Genomic DNA, 21064 nt, shown 5'->3' on the forward strand with positions numbered 1-21064 from the left:
TCAACTCAGAGACCACTCTATCTATCTTGAGAAGCTCCTTCTCTGCAATAGCCTCAATCAGCAAGAAGCATCACACAAATTACAACTTGTCTTATAAGCAGCTTTCTGCTTCCCAAATTGATAGGCTAAGAATGTTTGGGTTTTTTTTTACTAGTTGAACGCCTTGACCCATTTCCTTTGATATGCAAGATCATTAAAATGGTTATGAAATAGCTGTGTTCCAGCTATGCTGAAATGAGATTTCTAGTGCACACAGAAATGCAGAACTGACAAAATCTATCAGATGCTGTAAATTCTTGCCTAAACAGCTCCTTCTCCAGATAAGAAGTACTAGAAATGAAATTTTTCCTCATTCAGGTACCCAGATGGAAAGAGTTTTAGTCGCAATTTTAGATACTGGATCCCCTTCTAATCTGACAGACAATGCTGGGATGCATAGGACTTATTCCAATTTTTGGGCTTTATTGTTTTCCCAAAATATCATGAAAAGGCCAGATATAATACATGTGAATGGCTAATGGGATGAGCCAGTAAAGCCAATGGCCTTCTCAAAACCCAGTAATATTTCCACAGAGATGACAGAAGAATATTGACTATTGTTGCTACAATTGTTTCTAGCATAAAGAACCTTAAAATTCAGAGACAGCTGGTTTGTCATGGGTACAAGAGAACAAATAGTAGCTAGACTTCTTAAAACTCTAATACTGCTCTTGGTAAAAGAAGGGACAAAGACTGTGTCAAAATACATGGGCAGAACAAAACCAGATACTAGCAGAGTGTAGCTTTTTTATATCTTTTATGTGAACCAAATCCACAAAGCTCAATCTCTTACAAGATCTACCAGAAGTTCAAGATGTTCGTTGACACCAGAAGGTGCACAGCACCAACACAAATACTAAAGTTAACCCCCAAATTTAGCACTGCTGCTGATTCAGGAGGGAGACAGTTCTCTCTTGGGGCAGACATGACTGTGAGTCCCCCAGAAACCTCACAATGGGGGAGCCTGGGGTTCAGGCACATTATGGAGCTTGAATGAAGAAATAAGTAATCCACAGGCAGTCTTGATCAGTGCCGTGGCAGGAAGAGGGAGCACCCAGTAGGGCTCTGTACTAAACCTTCCCACAAGCTTTTAACCACTGAGTGACACAGAGGAAAGTGGCTGAAGGGGTATTAAACGAACCACTACCAAGTGTCTGCAGGTGGGATGAAGAGCACTAGCTTTTAATCTGCTGTTATTTTCTCTAGATGTTTTTGTTGTTTGGTTAGTTCAACAAAGCAAGTAGTCTTGTTGGCAAATAAAATGTTTCTTGGGTACATGAGCTCCCCCATCATCAACGGCTGCTGAGGAGCAGCATTAGTAAAGTTAATCTTTACATTACTCACTCTAAATGCTGAAGTGATGGAAATGCTGCAAGAATTTCCACAAGTTTTAGGAATCCCTGAAGGCCACACACTGGACCCAGCCTGGAAGAAAATAAATATAGACATGCAGCAGTTTTTTCACATGCTCAGAAATGGCAAAAGTTATGAACTTTTAATTTCTTCCCCTGCAGCCCCAAATGCAAGCTAAATTTACACTTCTCGGAAGCAGCCATTCCCAACAATCTGCAGCAAGGATTTCTGCTTTAAAGCCTCCAGATGAGGACCCCACAAGGCTAAAGTAAGACAGAACAGAGCTGCTCGTACACAAGCAGCGGTAGAGGCATTTGCCACTTTTTTGTTACTCTTTGCAAGACTCATCTCACTTGGCTCAAGATTCTTGTATTTCTGTTCTTTTTCTATTTTTTTTCAGCTTTTTCATTCTAAGTATTATACTCTTGATAAATGAGATTAATAAAATTAATAAAAATTAAATATTATCTTTTTTTTTCACCTCAACTATTAACAATTCAGAATAATTTAAGATCAACATGTTATTGCAGCTTAAAACATAAATTGAACTTTGATATTTCAGCTCCAAGCATTTGTCCCTCAGACGCTAACCTGTTATTTGGAGTTTCCTTGGTATCAGAACAAGTTCAGCCTAGTTAAAGGGATGAGAATTTTAACCAAAAATTTAAAATAAAGAGAAAGTCAGAGAGGAAATTAGAAAAGAAAGCAGCATAAAATCAGAAGTAAGGCCAAGAGTAACAGTTCCAGATTGGGTCAGATGTGAAGAGCAGGAAACAGATGAAGACCTGATGAAAATTCTGCATTGCACTGGTGCAATTTCTGCCTGAACGAATTCACATGCTATGGCAGGATATTTTAAGCAACAGAATGGCCTTGGAGGCTGCTTACAGTTTGCAGGGAAAAAAATCCCAAAATGTTACTACACCTAATTTTTCAAGTCAGTGTTTCCAAGTCAGTCTTCATTCCCACAGCTTCCTCCTGGAGAAACTGGTGCATCGGGGTGTGGACAAGGGGTCTGTGTGGTGGGTGGGCAACTGGCTGCCAGGCCACACCCAGAGCGGGGAAATAGCTCCTTTTCAAACTGGCAACCTGTCACAAGGGGGTCCCCCAGGGATAGATATTGGCCCCAGCACTATTTAATATCTTCATAAGTGATCTGGATGATGGGATTGAGTGTACCCTGATGAAGTTTGCTGACGATACCAAACCCAGTGGGGAAGTGGACACTTGGGAAGGGAGAGCCACCCTGCAGGGAGACCTGGCTGGGCTGGAAGAGGGGGCTGACAAGAACCTTATGAAGCTCAACAAGGACAAGTGTGAGGTCTCGCACCTGGGAAAACATCATCCAGCAGTGCAGCACAGGCTGGGATCTACCCGGCTGGGAGCAGCTCTGTGGAAAGGGACCTGGGGGTGCTGGGGGACAACAAGCTCAGTGTGAGTGACCGGTGGGCTGCAGCGGCAAAGAAAGAAAATGGGATGTGTGGCTGCATCAACGAGGGCATCACCAGCAGAGATAGAGAAGTCATAATCCCACTCGATTCAGCGCGTGCCAGGTCACACCTGGGACACTGTGTTCAATTTTGGACCCCGCTATGCAAACAAGCTGTGGCCAGGCTGGAGAGGGTCCAGGGGAGGGTCACAAAGGTGATCAAGGGCCTGGGCAGCCTGATCTGTGAGGAAAGGCTGAGAGAACTGGGTTTGCTCAGCCTTGAGAAGGCCTAGAGAAGATCTCATCACTATGTTCCAGTATTCGAAGCGCGGCTACAAAGAAGATGGAGAATCCCTTTTTACAAGGAGTCCCATGGAAAAGACAAGGGGTAATGGGTATAAGTTACTGCTGGGGAGATTCTGACTGGACACATGAGGATAATTTTTCACAATGAGAATTATCAGCCACTAGAATAATCTTCCCACGGAAGTGGTAGATTCCCCAACATTGGATACTTTTAAAAAAAGCTGAGCAGGTGTGGGGCCATCTTGTCTAGACTGTGCTTTTGCCAAGAAAGGTTGGACCAGAAGATCCTTGAGGTCTCTTCCAACCTGGTATTCTATGATTGATTCTTCCAGGAAAATGGTGCTAAATATTTTATTTGGGAGGCATTCTCTGACCTTATTCTCTCATGGCCTAAGGTCTGATAAGGCAGAAAAATACATCAGAAGTCTCAGATAGAAAAGTTGAGCCTTTCTGGGGAAAAATTATTTTCCAGGTAGTTGAATCACAATCAAGGTATTTTATACCCCGTGGCACAAGTACTACAGCTGGTGATATGGAGTTAAGTTTTAGTAAAATCAAGCAAAATTTATAGAACCATGTTGATCCATATCACTGCATTAGCCAGAAATTATGTTTTTAAAATTTTGGCCATAATTTATTAAATCTAGTTGAGAAAAGCAAAATAGCAATAAATGCAGTTTACTGAATGCTTTACCATAAACTAACTATACATCAGTTCAATGACCGTAGCAAATATCCCTGACTCTTCACAATCTTAAATGTACTCATACATCAATCAACAGAGAGATATATCACTTACGCAAATTCTAGTTTTCTGAGGTTTTTGATGGCAGGAATTTCATAGCTGCTGCAACCAGATACATCTTGCACACTAAATAAATCACAGTAGAACCAGAGTACGATAAATATTTTAGCAACCAAAACAGTGCTTTAAAAATAATTTCTTAGTAAACTTTTACAGGAAATAAACCACTGGTGCATTAACTGAGGAACCAGAAAACTTCTGCTCTAACCTTTCTTACTTTGATTTATTTCAATCTGATAACTGCCTTTCATAATGCAGACATCTGCTCTTTTCCCAGTAAAACTTAAAAATATATTATTCTAAATCAAGTATTTTCTGTGAAACACAAAACTTATTTTGTGTATATCTTGATCAAACTACTCTGGCTACGTTAAAATGGAAGTCACCATTTTTATTTAAAGAAACCCAACCAAAATACTTTATCTGTGTATGCTTCGAATAACAACCAATCCCCTAAACACATCACGAGCAGGGAGGAAATACAGGGTTTATAGATCACATAACACAAGCTTTTACCTCCTGAGCTAAAGGACTTACTCAGGTCATTTGTGACCAGTGGAAAACAAACCTTCATTTATGGCCCAGATGCTACTGGAGGAAAAATTAGTTAACCTGAGTTATGTAACTGAAAGCAAGTCGAAGATAGTATGCTCGGAGATCAGAAACAAATCTGAAGAAGAAAATGACAGCTAGCATTTTCATTGGCAGTTTTGGTAAATATTCTGCATGGTGCTGTCATTGCTCCTCCGTGCCATGACAACCACCACACACTGGGGAGGAGAATACTCTGAGATGATAGAAGAGCTTGCACTGCCTTAGTTCCTTCTCCTTTTGACAAGCAGAAGACTCCATTCTCCAGCACTGTCAGTGAAACCCCCATTTTCTTAAATCTCTAGTATAATAAAAGGACTTTTGATCATAAATGAGCCTACCAACTGATCATCTTCTTCTGCATCTCTACAAGATCTGAAAGGTCACTGATGTCCTTCATTGTCTTTGCCTTAAAGGGATCAAGAACAAATTTCTCTGTTGATGCTCTCAGTAGTTCGTAGTCTTTTGTCTGTTCTAAAGATTTCCAGAGCCTGACTGTATCACTGAGAGAGGCCCTGTGAAGTGACAAAACATGTGAAATCAACACATATGACTGCTGTTGTTGCATGAAACTGTCATCTACATACAGTCCTATGAATGACACTACTATCTAAAAGAATGACCAACCTGAATGACGCCACATTCTTTAGGCCAACCAAGTCTTTTAGCCCTTGCAAGTCAATGCTGCTGTTTCGCAAATCCAAGGAAAACTCTTTTCTTGACCTTTTTAAAATAGAGTGCAGTACATGGACATCAGGTGGCGCAAGAACTACACCCAGAAAAGACAGGTCTGGCTTGAGCCTTAAGGCCACATGCTGCAAAAGATAATCGCTTTGTGTTTCATAAATACAATGTAAAATCTCGAGTAACCTCTCCGGACAGAGCTCATTTATCTGCAGCCTTCTAATAGATTTCGAGAGTGTTTTCTGCTTCTTGGTTGACTGTTTCACATCCTTATTTGAAAGGGAGCAGAAGAAGGGGTCATCCTGAAGGAACAACAATCCAGCCAAAAATCGAGGCACTAAATCTAACCAGTTATAAGGTTTTTTCTTCTTGGATGGAAAAGACAGGTATTTTGTTAGACTTTTATCCTTTATCTCTTCTGCTAACGTAAGGTGAAGTGCACCCAAGAAATTCTGAATGACAAAATCAGAGAATGTGCTCCCAAACTCCTGTTCGCCACTATCTGAATGTCTGGGGAATGCGAATGGCAGGAAAAATCTGTATTTCAGAGCAAACTCTTTAACTTCCTTAGAAGGAAGAAGATCGCTTTTCATGGCACTTTGGTGCTTTTCTCCAAGATACCAGGCTATACGGGCTAGTGTAGCAAGACTCTCTTGATCTTGCATGGCTGTAACATCTGTTTGCAAAGGTATCTTTTGCTGAACAAATTTCAGGAAGACGGTAGTAAGAGTTGAAGGAAGGCTTTTGCCTCCCATTTCAAGTACTGCCTCACAGAGAAAACAAACGAATCGACACATAACAGGGCTGTAACAATGACTGAACAAGTACTCACACTCTTTGATTAATTTCAGTGCATTATCACAGTAGGGTAACCCTTCGAAGTATTTGGTTATATACAATTCTCTCTGCTGAGGGGAAAATCCTACTATTTCAATAGTCTTATCCACTTTGGACACATACTGGCACACCTTGTCTTTTGGTCTTGCTGTAAGTAATAAAGTACAACCACTGAGTATCTTTTTCTGGATGAGTCCTGAAAGCAGCTCCTTTATACTGCACAAGTCTTTCTCTGGCTGGCTGGCCAAGCAACGAGGAAAATTCTCATGATCATGCAACCCTTCAAAACCATCAAAAATCAGAAGGACTTTAGCCGGATTTTGCAATATATACTCAAAGATCTCGTTGATTCCCTCTTGAGGTTTTACAAAAAATCCAAGAAGCAGATCCTTCAGGCTGTATGGCTTCTCAGGCAAACTTATTTGTTTGCAGTCAAACCAAAATACAAATTCAAATTGAGAAAACTCTCCATTGGACCAATCCTGGCAGATCTTTTGAACAAGAATGCTTTTGCCCATTCCTGCTTTTCCCAACACCATGATCACTTTAGTCTCTAAGTTTTTACCTCCTGGGATTTTAAATATTTGGCTTTTTTTAAGAGCTGCCTTTTCCTTCCCTTGCAGACTGCAAGTTACCAGCTCCTTTTCCATTGCTTTTAAGCTATTCTTCCCAGTCCTGGTTTCAGTTTGGATTTGAACAAGTGTTCCATCAATAAACAGGTGATCAAGAGTTACTTCACGCTCCATGGCCACAGATTTGCACACATCTTGGAAATAATCCATAAGTGATGTACAGAAAGCTTCCACTGGCTCTAGAGAAATAAAAAGCATACAAGAACTGAAGAAACCAGTCCACAAATTACAACATTACTTCATCGTGATTTAACTACATAATTGTAATATGGTCAAAATATATCAGTTCCCATAAAGCATGTAGGTCTGCGACTGCAGGTACTTAAATTAGGAGTGCAGGCACAATAGACACTTTCAGACCTATGAACTGAATAATATTGGAAGTATCTACGCATATGATAAAACCAGCTAAGTTCACTAATATTCTAAGTAGGTACTACAGCTAGATATTTAAAGGTAGACAAGTCTAACATCTCAAAACCAGGAATTGTGCTCAGACACTCGCAACAGCTTCACAAATTGTTGAATTACAATTCCTACAAGTAGCTTTTCTGTATGGAAAGAAACACAGAAAAATTAGTGAAAAAATACTGGAAGTTTTAAGTTCAAGAGATCTAAACTCACTTGGTCTTTTGAAAGGTTCTTCAGAAGGAAATATGGGAACTCGGACTTCTTTCAACATTTCTAAACCTGGAGAAACAATATACTTGAAGAAAACACCTAGATAGTAATTGATGCAGCTTTCCTAATTTTAACAATAAGAGTAATGCAAATTTTCAGGTTCATTGCAACATATAGTATGTATCATCCAGAAAAAGAGATATTTTACTTTACAAGGGAAAGGAAAAAAATTCCTCATACAAGTACAATTCATGTGACATGAACTGCTGCAGGCAGTATGACACAAACAAGATGACAGCTGTTCTGACAGCTGTATCAAGCAGAAGACCTATCATAACAAGGTGACATCTACTGTTCTTTTCAAATGTCAGTGTTTTGCATAAATTCACATTCACACATAGGACTTCTTTATGTCATCAAAAGCAGTAGCTTCCTTTTGTTATTCTACATCTTGTAACCAAGCATTAGGGATGAAAGTCAGAGAAGTGACTGTTGGTAACAGAATTTACTCATTACTTTTCCTGACAAAGTATTGTCATTGTTCAATTTCCTTTCTTTTTGTCTGTTTGTTTTCAAACTACTGCAGACTTCTGCACTTGGTCAGATGAGCAGTGTCTGCCATACACAAAGAAATTGGGAATTTTTCAGAGAAAGCATAATTTCTACAGACTGGTAATGACAAAGTATCAGTTTTGACAAAACTTTTGGTAGGAAAAGGTTTGCAGATGCAGGACAGAATTTAAACTGACAGAGACTGTAAGAAACACATCCTCATCATTAGTCTTGTGGTAACCACACTCGGCAGAGATGTGGAAAAAAACCCCAAACCAAAACAGGTTAAGCTCCCTAGATTTGTACAATTGTATTTATTACCACAGTATTTGTTTCATCTTGATGTAGAATGTGGTTTAAAAAAAAATACAAATCTTAAAAGTTTCAGAGATGTGGAAATCAATTCCTACCCTGTATGACAGTAACAGATGGAATGGTTACATTTCAGAGTTGCTTCTAACAGGGAAGCACTCACAGACTTCTATCAAGAAAGTCCTTTTTCCAACGAAAGAATACCTTTGAATACTTTTGATATAGAGATAGTTCTCATCCTTGTAGAAGAAAAAATGATTTAAGATACTAAAATAAAGAGGGAACATGTCTGTTTTCAGACAAGTATGTGGTTTTGGTTTAGTAATAAAAGCAACAGAATGGAAAACCAAGAAAAGCTGTAGTGAGACGTTTAGATGGGAAGCAGCATTGGTCAAATCAATCAGATGTTAATAATTTTTACAAAAGAAAGAGACTGGCTTGGTAGCTTATGTGCTAATTTTTCTGCTGCATTTGGAATTCTGAAGTTTGTGACATATCAGATATGTTGTGTGGCTGTAAATCAATTGGAATTATTAGTATCTTGTACTCACATAAACAAGATATATAATTTACAAATACTTCCCCAAACCTAGGGGTATTTGCCTATTAATCCCCACTTTAAAAATTTGCTATTTTGGGTGGTGTTAGCCACCAGAGGGCAACAAACCACTTGTATTAAACTGCAAGCAGCTGTAATCGTCAGGGTATTCAGAGATCAGAAACTAAATAACCACTGAAATCAAGCTCCCTGTTCTAAAAGCTCTCTGAGGGCTGGAAGAAAAGTGTCTGAGGAAAGTTTTCTACCACAGGTGGGACTGTTATACCCTGACTGTTATACCCTGACTCTTTATAAACCTTTCTGTATATTAGACTTCTGTATCGTTTGCTTAAATGAGTCAATATCGTTTTGGTTTTAGGACTTTCATGTGAGCTGACTGCAGTCTGGGTTCCAGCACTGAGCATTTAAGATGTTCATGCCATGCCAGTTCCAGCACAACTCCCACTTCTGATGGTGCTCAAGCACACTGGGCTTTTGTATTAACTAGACAAGACGACTTCTTCCAGAAACTGGCCTTCGTAGCAAACACAGTAGATTGGCTGCTAATATATAGCTAAACCTGTAGCTCTACAACCCCTGATCTGCTCTGCATTTTGGTCTAGATTAAGCAGCCAGTGATCAATACAAAGAAGAAAATGCCATTAATTTTTATTTTCCTCAATAAGGTCAGTACGAGTAAAGCCTAGAGAGGAGAACTGGCTTTGAATAGAAGCAATATGCTCCCTTCCCCAATTCAAGGTACTGTATATATAAAATTTGTTCTTTACTTACCACAGAAATTAACTGGAAAGCTTGGGGATATCAATGTTTCCGTGGAAGAAGTCAGCACTGGCAAGAAACAAATGATAGTTTTCAGCCTAACATAGCTATCAGTATCTGAAATGAAGGAACTTAGTACCTTGTTGACAAGGTTTTCAGTACTTTCTGACTATTTATGTGGTTAAAAGGTTATTGACCATACCTGGATATATTATAACATCAGATGTGCCATTTCCAAGAACAAAGTTGAGTATCTGCTGAGGAGGATCTGCAAAGCCTGTATTCTCTTGGTTTCCTTTCATGCTGACAGGTAGACACTCAGGAATCAAAGGTGCTGAAGATTCTGAAATGAGTGGAGAACAATTACTCTTCTGTTTTTAAAGGCTCCTGGTTTCTAAAGGTTTTTAAGAAATAAAAAGCTTTCTAAAAGCTACTTATCCTTTCTGGCAGCTTCTGAGCGAATATTCCCAGTGAAGAGTTTATGAACCAGAATTCATAGGATCACAGAAGGCCCATAGAATCCATTACACAAAAACTCTTAAAAGTTACAAGTAATGTGAAATACAAGGGATTATCCAGCTTTTAGTGACCACTGGTTTTCAACAGTCTAAAGAGAAATTCTATTAACATAAGGAAAAGAGCTTAAGGCAAAGTCAGAAATTTGAAGAAGAGATTTGAATTAATTTTACCATCCTTTGCACTACGTCTTTCCCAAACAATTGCACATCATGCAGCTTGTACAAGCAGCTAGCAAGCATCCTCCCTCCAAACCCACACTCAGAAGTTTTTTCATGATGCAGAGCTTGCAATTCAATCAGCCATAGCTCTCAGCTTCTGTAGGTGTGACAGAATTTCTTCTGTTACTTTGTGATGTTTCAGCTAGCATCAGATACTTCAAGCTTTTTAACTTATTCACTGCTTCTTGCTTCCTTTCCAGCATAGATTTAACACAGAAAGGTGCTGAATTGTGTCTTTACCATTAGCACTTTCCAGTGTACCATGAGCACCTTCTGCTTGCTACACAGCATGATGAAGGCAAGGTGGTTATACAGCCCACCACTTGGATCGGTACTCAGTTTTTGTCAACAGAATTCCAACTTAGGTTTTACTCTATTATTGCAAATAGTTGATGTGGGGTGAGCAGTGGACAGACATTGTTTACCTAGGTTTCTCCATGGCTTTTGATACTGTTTCCCACAGCCTCCTCCTGGAGAAACTGGTACGTCATGATGTGAACAAGGGGTCTGTGTGGGGAGTGGGGAACTGGCTGTCAGACTGCACCCAGAGGGTGGGGGGAAATAGCTCCTTTATAATGTTCATTCTATTTCATTAGAGGCAATGCATTTTTAATTTCCATTGAATATTTTTCATTCTTTTAGTGAGTGCCACACTTTTGTGCTTGATTGAAACAGCTGCCATACATGTTTTGCCTAGCATTTCTCATGGTCAATGACCAGATTTATAAGAGAGTTTTCCCTTTGTATAAATCAACCTGTGTACGGGTGCACACCTGTAGCTGTACTGTATATACCACTAATTACAAAACTTTCCAACACATTGGTAGCAGGAACAGAAAAGGACATGGGCAGGTTAGTGAGGTGGAGCTAGCTGGATGGCTGTTGAGAGGCATAACTAGAGAACTGCCATTCCCTGCAAACATTGTAGGGACTTTCGCTTGAAAAAAAAGCAAAAAAAAAGGAGAAAGTTATTTAATTGCTAGAAGTTAAGGGGCCAAAGAAGAGGTCTCTATATATATCATAAACCACTTGATTCTGATCAGTTGCATTTAGATTTTCCAAAAGGAAGAATAATTCATAATGGCTTTCTGACATTTACTCAGGACTCAAAATCCAAAATGTACTTATGAAATTCTGCAGTAGATCACTTCTTTTTTCTGTAGTTCATCCTTTTCATTTTCTTTCTCTTCATCTTTCCTGGCCAGTCTTCTTTCTAGAAACCTTCAGATGTGTTTGTATGTAAATGATTTTACAGATGGATGATTGACAGGGAAGACATAACAATGTCTATCTTGGCTGTACTGTTTCCCAAGCATGGTTTGTTACCTTAATTTTGAACAAGATTAGGCAGGCCCAAGTACAATAAACTGGGGACCTTGACTCTACTTAGATCCTACAGTGCTTGTAGGGATAACTAGTCTGTGTTAAGAGGGTTTCCCAAAGCACAGTCACAAACACCTGAGTTTTCAAAGATGCAACTTGCCTCCAGCACTTGTTTTTTTCAAGAAGAGGACAAATGGCAAGGGAGACTCATGTATGATATTATCTGCTTACTGAAAGTTTCTTACCAATCAAGTAAGATATACTTGCTTATTTTGATCTAGTCTGCTAGTTTCCTTGGTTTTACCACACCCTTATTCTCAGAATTGGTTTTGCTTTTGTTTCCTCTTTCTGTCTAGCAGCAACAATTAAGTCTCTATTTCATCACTTTTTGTGGTCTAATGTTTCATCAGGAGCTACAAACCTGTGTGGGTTTTGTGCCACTGTAGTGTACACTCTCATTTGGAATTCAAGCTCTTTAGGGTGGGATGTGTTTACATTGTTTATCAGGAACTGATGTATTATTTTGTTATAGGAATCTTTCATTTTTACTGTGGTATAAAAATAGACTTTAAAGAGTGTTTTTCAGCTGGTGTGTAAATCAGCATGTGAAATTCCTCATTTCCTGTTAATTTCCTGTCCAAGGATTGTTGTGTCGCTACAGCCAAAGAAGATCAGGTACTGCTATAGCTAGCCACAAACAGTTGGGCAGATCTAAAGTTTAATTTAATTCTATTCATTTGAAAGAATCTCATCCTTGGCTTACCACTCTGAACTTCAGCACACATTATATCCTCATTATTGTAGGTAGTCTTACACTTCTGAAGAGGTAATGTATTTGCCTTTGCAGGATCATACTGTGACACTCATGTCAGGTTAAATAAATTCCTGATTTTGTCACGTAGCTCATCTTTCTGTCAATTAGATTTCTGTACTCAGTACTTACACTGCCTTATGTATATATTTCTTCCCTCAACACCTTCATTGGGTGAAGTAAGGCACAGAGTGATAATAATCTGAGCACTTTCCAGAAAACGATGGGTGCAGCTTTACAAATCATCTGTTAGCTCTGTGATGATACTATAGACTGGAATGCAAGTCCTGTAGGGTGAGCAATTTTTACTGTTTTGGTTTTGTTTTAGTTTTAAATCAGAAACTGATGTGCCATCTCCTTATCGAAAACTCTCAGTTAGTGTGGCATAAACATAGGCTTTAAAAAGCACCAAATCTATAAAGGAGTTTAAACAGTTAGAAGGTAACCCACCTTTAATGGGTACTAACTGCCAGGAAATTTACATGTGTCTGAACAACTACAACCAGCAGATACCAGTTCAGTAGGAACTCTGATTACCTTTCCACATCCAGAAAATGTATTTTTTTCACAGATAATTCTGCTCTATACCCCCCAGAAGTCCACATGAACATTGGAAAACCAGCTTGGGTCACAGTCCCAGTGCGTGTGAATGCTTTCTATGACTTCCATCAGGTTTATGCCAGTTTCTTAGCAATTGCTGGCCTGAATTTTGCTGAGGTGCAGTCCCATGTTCCAAGCACTCTGGATGGCTCTCTAGGTTACATGCTGGTTTTGGCTGCCCACCCTGACCTGTACATGGCCCATGGGGTTTGGTACAGTCAGAGTTCCCCTTAGGAGGCTTGGGAAGTGTGCTAGGATACAGTAATGCACGTGTCACTTCAAAACACAGTGTAGTGTATTAATTCAAAGATGACTGCTCTCACATGGATTTTGGAAGAGTATTCTGCTGGTTCAGCTATGCCTGAGACATGCATTTAGGCTACAGCTGGGGAAGAACTTTAGCACCATTTTACACCTAGGGAACAAGTTACAGTCTGCCTGCTGGCCACAGGTACTGCGTTGTAAATGGTCTAACAGCATGCAACATCAAGAAATTTCCCTTTCTCCCATTCTTACTTTGGTTTAAGGACTGTATAGCATGGACTGGGCCAAGAAGCTGTCTCTTCACAGTTATTATTTTCACTAGGATATTTCACTGGATTTTTGGAAGGTGTCACCCCTTGAACCAAGAAGATCAAACCCAGGAAATGCCAAACTATGGCTTGAGTCACATTACTAATTGTAAACAAAAGGTGTACATCATAAAAATTCAAAAAATTGGCACTGAACCAATTCTCCACTGTTTTGCTTTCTTCTCTCAATATGATTTAGAAAAGTTCAACTATGTCTCTGCTGATGCTAAGGAAGTAATTTTTCTATCATCTGGCATGAACATGTGCTTTTGAAGTGTAAGGACCCAACTGTTCCCAAGCTACCATGGTCCTAAGATGCACAGTTTAATAGCTACTGATAAGAGAGCACAGATTTGTTTCATCATGAATTAGTCAGAGGTGTATAAGAATGTGATTCTACAGTGATTTCTACACTGTTGGAAGTAGAAACATGAAAATGCATGATGATGCTATATCATCAAATCTATGACAGGAAACTTTTCCTAGACGGTAAAGTTACAATACCTAACAGAGGATGAGGCGTCAGAACATGAGACAATATATGATCAATAACCTTTTCCTATTCAGCCAGTAACTCACCAATTTTCTTGTATTTGGGTTCTGAAGCACCAGAACAACTCTCTGTGGAGTCTAACAAGGCTGAAAGAAAGAAAGGTGATTGTAAGTGACAAAAATTGAACCAGTTTTGTCGTTTTAAGTTTCCGCTGCGGATACTTTTTTTAACTTTTTAAAGTAGAAGGGGGTGTTACCAGTTTCAATTCAGTTATTTTAGAACTGTACAGGTTCAATGTATAAAACATGAATGTGAAAAGCCTCATATTATTTTACTGTGACTGTGAAGTTTTTTTGCCAGCAAAGATTTTTGCTATTGCTCTTGCTGTTAAAAAAGGAATCATTCAGCTAATGCCTGCTAAGCTATAGATACACTGAAACCAAAGTTAACACTGTCACACAGATGCTAAAAAAGGGAAGAAATACAACATGCTTAATGTCATGTTACAGGACAACAAATTCTGCGAATTATAAAGAATGTGTTTGGGGGAGCTGTTTTCAATTCCAGTCCACACAGGATGAGCCAAGTCAGAGGACGCACATCTGGTTGCATCACTGAAGAACTACATGAGAGATGCACTGAGGCTGTGTTAAAACAAAAGTACTATAATGTAAATTTAGAATTCATAGAATCAGAGAACTGTTTGGGTTGGAAGGGACCTTAAAAATCATCTGTTCCCACCCCCTGCCCCTGCCATAGGCAGGGACACCTTCCACTAGACATGGTTGCTCCCAGCCCCGTCCAACCTGGCCTTGAACCCTTCCAGGGAGGGGGCAGCCACAGCTGCTCTGGGCACCCTGGGCCAGCGCCTCACCACCCCCACAGTAAAGAATGTCCTCACTAAATCTAACCTAAACCTAACCTCTTTCAGTTTAAAACTGTTACCTCTCGTTCTATCACTACATTCCCTGATAAAGAGTACCTCCCCGTCTTTCCTGTAGGCCCCCTTTAATTAAAACACTACAGCCTTTCAAACTCTCACTGTTTTTCACTTACTTCGTTTGTGACATTTCTGCATCTTTATGTCAGCATATTTCTCTGTGTTTTCTGCAGCTATGTCATCCAAAATAAGGTTCCCTGCTAAAAACATGAAATATTGCCAAATGTCAACCTTTGTTCACCTAGAAAAATTATAGAAAGAGGTAAAAGCAAGAGAAGCACACCAACAGGCAGCAGAGATGAAATATACTCCAAAGAAAAAACAAATTCCAATGAAATGCATATCCAGATCAGTATGATTTAGAAAGCCCATGGAGTTCTGAATGCAGATTCTGTCACCATGTGTTAGTTTCTGAACTGCAAAATATTAATCTACTGCCATAAGTTCAGTAGCTAATATAACATAAATACTTCTCAATGCTCTGATGAGGAGCAAAGGATAGAACATCACAGCCTGTATCACAGTGTGATCTCAGTACTCATAAAGTTACTTATGCTATGTACGAAAAGGATCAGATCCTTTAAGAGACAGAGTAAAGGGTTCTAAACCAATTTTATATTTTGCATTGAAAGATCTATGGAAATATCCATACCATTCTTTTACTGGAAAATACTTAAGTATTAATACTGTACCTAATTTCCTCTAAAACCAATATAAATTTTGCCATTAGGTGCAAAAACTCACAAATTCTAAACACACCAGGGAGCAGTAAAAAGCATTTTAAAAGTCACGTGAGCTTCCTGTAGACAGAATTGTCCTAGAGAAGGACTGACCTTTGGTATGTTTTTCCAAATTACTTTGCTCAAAAATAAAACACAATATACAGATAGCCTATGAATCTTTCTGAATCTATGGGTTTTCCAATAGCCACATATTAATATATATATTCTGAAATAATAATCAGCTGCATTTGTGCCATTACCAAAACAACTATTTAGTACCGAAAGCCAAGCAATTATCTCTGGTCAAGCACTGAATTAAGGAAATGAAGGAATCATTTACTACATGTGTATTATACCATTGCTGCACTGATCAGAGAGAGAAGTAAAATTTCATACAATTTCTCAGGCAATAATGTGCATCCTGGACAGAAATAAGTGTGCATGAACTGCATTTATACTCATGCTAAGTCCTCTGGGTGGGTCAGGTTTAATGAACATATGTGTATCATCCACATTGTCCTCAGAAGTCTGATGTTAACTGAGGGCATATACTGCACTAGACAGTTAAGCTGGGCATACACTATGGCCATGGTGTTGTGATCAGCAACTTGGTCAGAGATAAAACTGCCATCTTTGAGAAAGGCCTGCAAAAATACAGAAAATCAAAGTTCGCCAAGAAAATCCTGGGACACAGTTCCCCGGGGGGAAAGAACGTGATAACAGACATATAGAAACCTTACTAGTGTTCAAATTGTGGGGATGAAGTACAGTGCAGATGTTAGCCGGAACACTGTCATGGAGAAAATTAATCTTTGCCCCATAAATCTTACCAAAAGTGTCTTCCACCTGCTTCTCCTGCTGATCTTTGAGCACATATTCTGCTAATTCAGCTAGCAAGAAGGAAAAAATAAAAAGGAACACGGTAATGACACAATAAATTTCACAGTGAAACTCTTGTAAGCTTACCCTCATTAACAGAATTTTGTAAAAGTGAAATTGAAGAGTTAAATTAAGTTTTTCTTGTAAATTGATGTTCAGGAAATAAAGAACACAAGAAAGGAGAAGCTGAGACAGGAAGTATTAAGCATAAGGAGCCATTAATAGAGAGATTTTCCCCCAACAACCACAAGCTACCGTTCATCTGTTTCCCCATGATGCACAGGTTTACGTACCCTGGCTAGATCTACCATGCATGAGGGACAGGCCACTTGAGTATATGCCACTGCTTTAGACTGAAAATAGAATTTGTAAGAAACAGCTATAGCAAGTGACTGAAAAATAATGATTTAAGAAACAAAAATTGCTTTCATACCTATTCTAGCATACGCTTCTATTGTGTTGGAACAGAGATACAATTCATCCCCATTTTCACCATTTTCCATCGTACAAAGGAAATCCATATTATTGAGCTGATCATAGTTGCTGGCATCAATTCCAGGATCTAGAATTAAAAAAGAGTGGGCATTGGCTCAATGAATACCATAACCAAGGATCATAAAAAACAGATAGCAGGACATGCAGAAAAGGTAGATTTGTTACTTCAGCATAAGGCTTGGCTCTTCATTGTATGTTGGCTAAGTAGGAACAGAATTGAACTCTTGGTAATCTATAGCCACCCAGAAATCAACCCTTTTCTTTCTCTAAACTCAGAAACTTCATCTCTCCTAGTAAATAAAACAGTTCCAGAATGCGTTCTATGACACTAAGGCCTACACACATGGCTTGGACTCATCCATACTATCAAACCTTCTTACTCTTCAGGATATGGTGGTACCATCCAAATTCCCTGTTCAGAACAATGTTGGGTCCATGCTGATACCTGAACTACCACTACAAATTGCCTGTGAAGCTGCTAGTTGGCCAAGGCCAAAAACACGCCAGAGACCATGCTAACATCTTTACAGCAGAGATGTTCAGCTTCCAATAACTGTCGCCATGTCCTGACAATGTTAAATTTATCTGCATTATCTCAGACATTACTAAGGCTCAAAAGTATTTAAATCAGTGGAATATCTCTGATATAGTAAGAGTTAGTCTTTGATCCCTAATTCATCCTACTTTCAGTCACAGAGCAAGTGAGGCCATGGGAGTGAAGAAACACTCCTGCAGGTGTTATTAGCAGTCAGAAATTGAGACAGCAAAGCTCAACCTGGGAAATAATTAATCACAAAGATGATTCCAGATTCTGGTGCTCAGTTATATACTGATTTGCCCATGTACCTGCTGACACTGGTCACTCACAAAAGCAACAATGATGCGAAATCATATCCTCCAATCTGGTAATGTTTTATACCTATCAGGTACAGAGCTATAGGACTTCATATCTGGTATACATCTGTTCTTCATTCATCGCTACTCTCAACCTACAATCCAGCTCATTTGTTTAAAATAAGCTCTGCTATTGCTCCACCACACAGTCAGCAGCACAGATACACTTTCATACTTTATGCCAGCAAAATCAGGGAGAGCAGACTGTTCCACAACCTCCACACAAATTCAGGAGCAGAAAGTTTGAGAGCCAGGACAACCTCCTAATCTGATTACCTGTAGGAATTTATGTGCAAGAAACTATAATTGTTATGCCTTCTGCATTCTCCTCTATCACAGAATCATAAAATCATTGGTCTGTAAAATGGCATCTGGTAATGAAAGTCCATTGTATCAGTGCCTTAGGATCTCAGAAGGAAATGAAATGCTAGTTTGCTTGCAGACTGGTTTCATCACAAACTCATCTAAAAGTTTCTGTTTTGCAAAGCTTTTAGCTTGAAACTAAAAAAGTGTTGACAATTGCACTTGATCAGCTTATGACAGGAACATTTTCAAATAAACTACTTACAGGAATGATATCCAAACCAAAGGCATTGGCCTCACGTCTTGATGAGTGACATGTACAGTATGTTTTGTTAGACTCACTAAGCAGGAAGCTGTAAATATGTACAGTTTTAAAAACATGACAGTTTCTGAAAGCAGTCACTATTTTACATAGAGATACGGACAAAGTTATCATATAGTAAGACTAATTGTCTGTTGAATTTAGGCCAGCCACCATGACAAACTGCCATTAGATGGCTATGTAGTTGGAGGAAGATGGCAGTAACTTATAGCATAATGACTAAATTAATCAAGCATTTTTCAGTGTTTTACTAACCTGCAGAGAAGTCACCTTCTTCATTTCCAGATGACTTAGGATCAAGGACAGTATACAGATGCAATGGATCAAAATCACTGTGCAGCAAATCAAGATAGCCATTTTCAGACATAAATGAATCCATTATTTGTCTCTTGCTGTCTGAAATCAAATTGCAAAACAGTTAGCTATGACAAAACCACAGCTTTTGTCAATCAAAACTAGAAGTCCTGCACTGTGGCCTTCTGTTGACAAGACATTGAAATCTTAAGGCTGTGGAACTGATATTGTTTACCATGTCTTACACTGAGTTATAACCCTGAGTTAAAGATCCAGATACAGTTTGCAATGAGACCTATCTATTTTTTGCTCCAGTCAGGGGAGTGGGATCCTGCAGTCTGACCACCTGGACCAAAAGTGCCAAGTACTGAGTAAGTTGCAATTCCTGTTTATATTCTCTTTATGAGAATATAAATTATGCAAGCGCAGATCCAACAGGTATCAGGGAAATGAGAAGACTGCAGTGAAGAGGATGGAAGAAGAATCCCATTCTTTATTGTCAGAACAATTTCTTCTCAGGGAAAGCAGCTTCTGGCTGGGATGCTACACTCAGTTGCTAAGCCCTGGAAGTGCAACTAGGAGACATCCCCTCGGCACAAGAAAGAACAGTGAAAGGCAGAAAACTTATTTTATATAATTCTTTCTCCAACCATGTGGTTGACTGTGTACAGAATGGCATAGTCACCTTGGGAATTAGTTTCTGGTAACAGGGCACTCACTGACATTTTAGAATCTATCACAATTATTTTAAAATCAATTTTCTTTCCCTCTCAGAACTCATGCATGCACCTACTCATGAGTTGGCAATTGCTATAGCCTTTCAAGCAGAGTGCCAGAGTCTCCAGACAAATCTGTCTGACCTAAGGTGCTCCCTGCTCCAGTCACCCATGTTTATATGAGAGCTGCTTAGACTGCTGCAGCTACATTTCTTGATAAAGTTTCTCTCTTCCTCCACCTCATTTTAAATCCCTTCTATTTCCTTCCAGTTACTGCAGCAGTCACCAGAATAAGCTCAAACATTCCTCCTGGATATTTCACAAGTAGTGGAATAACTCTACTTGTTGGTTATTCATCATCATTATCAAACTACTTCAAAACCATATATTGTCTCCTCAGTGTTTACAAATCACTGATATGAATGCTCCTGTGCTTCTGATCCAAGTTATTTACTTATAGTAGTTATAATACTGAGATGCCAGCATGAAATGAACAACCAGCAAAATTTCCAGACCATATCCTGTTAAAATAGGTGTCCACACACAACAACCATTAAAAGTTTCAGTTTGCCATCAACCACCATATTTTACAATGAAGGATAGCTATAACATGGCTCTCAAATATTCTGCCTTTAGCAGAATGCCACTGATGTCCCTGGTTGCACACGTCTACTTCCCCAAGGTGTGCAAATGTGGAGCAAGCTGCTGCACCATGAAGTCTACCTGCAACATGAAAAAAGAAATACAGCTAACACTTCAGCTCTGATGAAGGCAGAGCAGACGCAGCACACACTACCACATGCTGCTTTGTTATAAACTAATCTTCATTCCTCTCACCTCTCTACAGGATTGTCCCTCTGAGCAGCTTGGGAATGGACCTCTCTCCGTTCTGCTGCTGAAGACACCAGAATCAAGAGCTAGAACTTAGAAGAGAGGATGGACACAGTGAGGTCCTATGAGTAGGAATAACCTACACTCAGTTAGCTCTCCTTTTTCATGTTGTGTGGCCTCATTACATTACCAAGATTACAAAAAACTGGTATTATTACCGGCTGTGATAAAAACGGAAAGCAGAAGTTGACAAACCTGCATGAGAACCAAGAATGAGGTTATAAACATACTAGATGAAATTTTCAGTTTGTTGCAACATTTTGTTTTGCCCCTTCATTTGTTGAATTAACATAAAATCTAAACAGAGATGGGCCTTTCAGAATGCCAGGTTGCCAGACTTTGTGAATAACGCTGTTGAAGCAGCACCTCTATGTCAATGCAATTTTGGGGTTAGAGACAGAGAAGCAATTGGGCAGAAGCCATAAAGGGAATGCAAGGCAGACACATGCATCCCTCCAGGTTCAGTGATTAGTAAATTGCTCAACTACAGCAGACAAAGAGCAAGTCATATGGAAAGAAACTAAATAGGCCTACTTAATTTTCATGGAAATACTAAGCTTTAATTAAGTCATAGTCACGAGAGCTTTTGTTCT

General features: G+C 39.2%; 1 protein-coding gene across 1 annotated transcript in view; it reads right to left on the reverse strand.

Moving 5' to 3' along the window:
- CIITA (class II major histocompatibility complex transactivator) overlaps positions 1–21064 on the reverse strand; it is a 35663-nt gene that overhangs the window by 7268 nt on the left and 7331 nt on the right. Inside the window, 12 exon segments of the mRNA XM_042798774.1 lie at positions 1384–1464; positions 3927–3998; positions 4865–5038; positions 5151–6855; positions 7301–7366; positions 9492–9548; positions 9682–9822; positions 14102–14161; positions 15072–15155; positions 16508–16567; positions 16990–17118; positions 18826–18966. Of these exon segments, the coding sequence (XP_042654708.1) occupies positions 1384–1464; positions 3927–3998; positions 4865–5038; positions 5151–6855; positions 7301–7366; positions 9492–9548; positions 9682–9822; positions 14102–14161; positions 15072–15155; positions 16508–16567; positions 16990–17118; positions 18826–18966 (2770 nt within the window).

Source organism: Tyto alba, unplaced genomic scaffold (assembly GCF_018691265.1).
Source record: "Tyto alba isolate M040663 unplaced genomic scaffold, T.alba_DEE_v4.0 Super-Scaffold_28, whole genome shotgun sequence".
Classification (NCBI taxonomy): domain Eukaryota; kingdom Metazoa; phylum Chordata; class Aves; order Strigiformes; family Tytonidae; genus Tyto; species Tyto alba.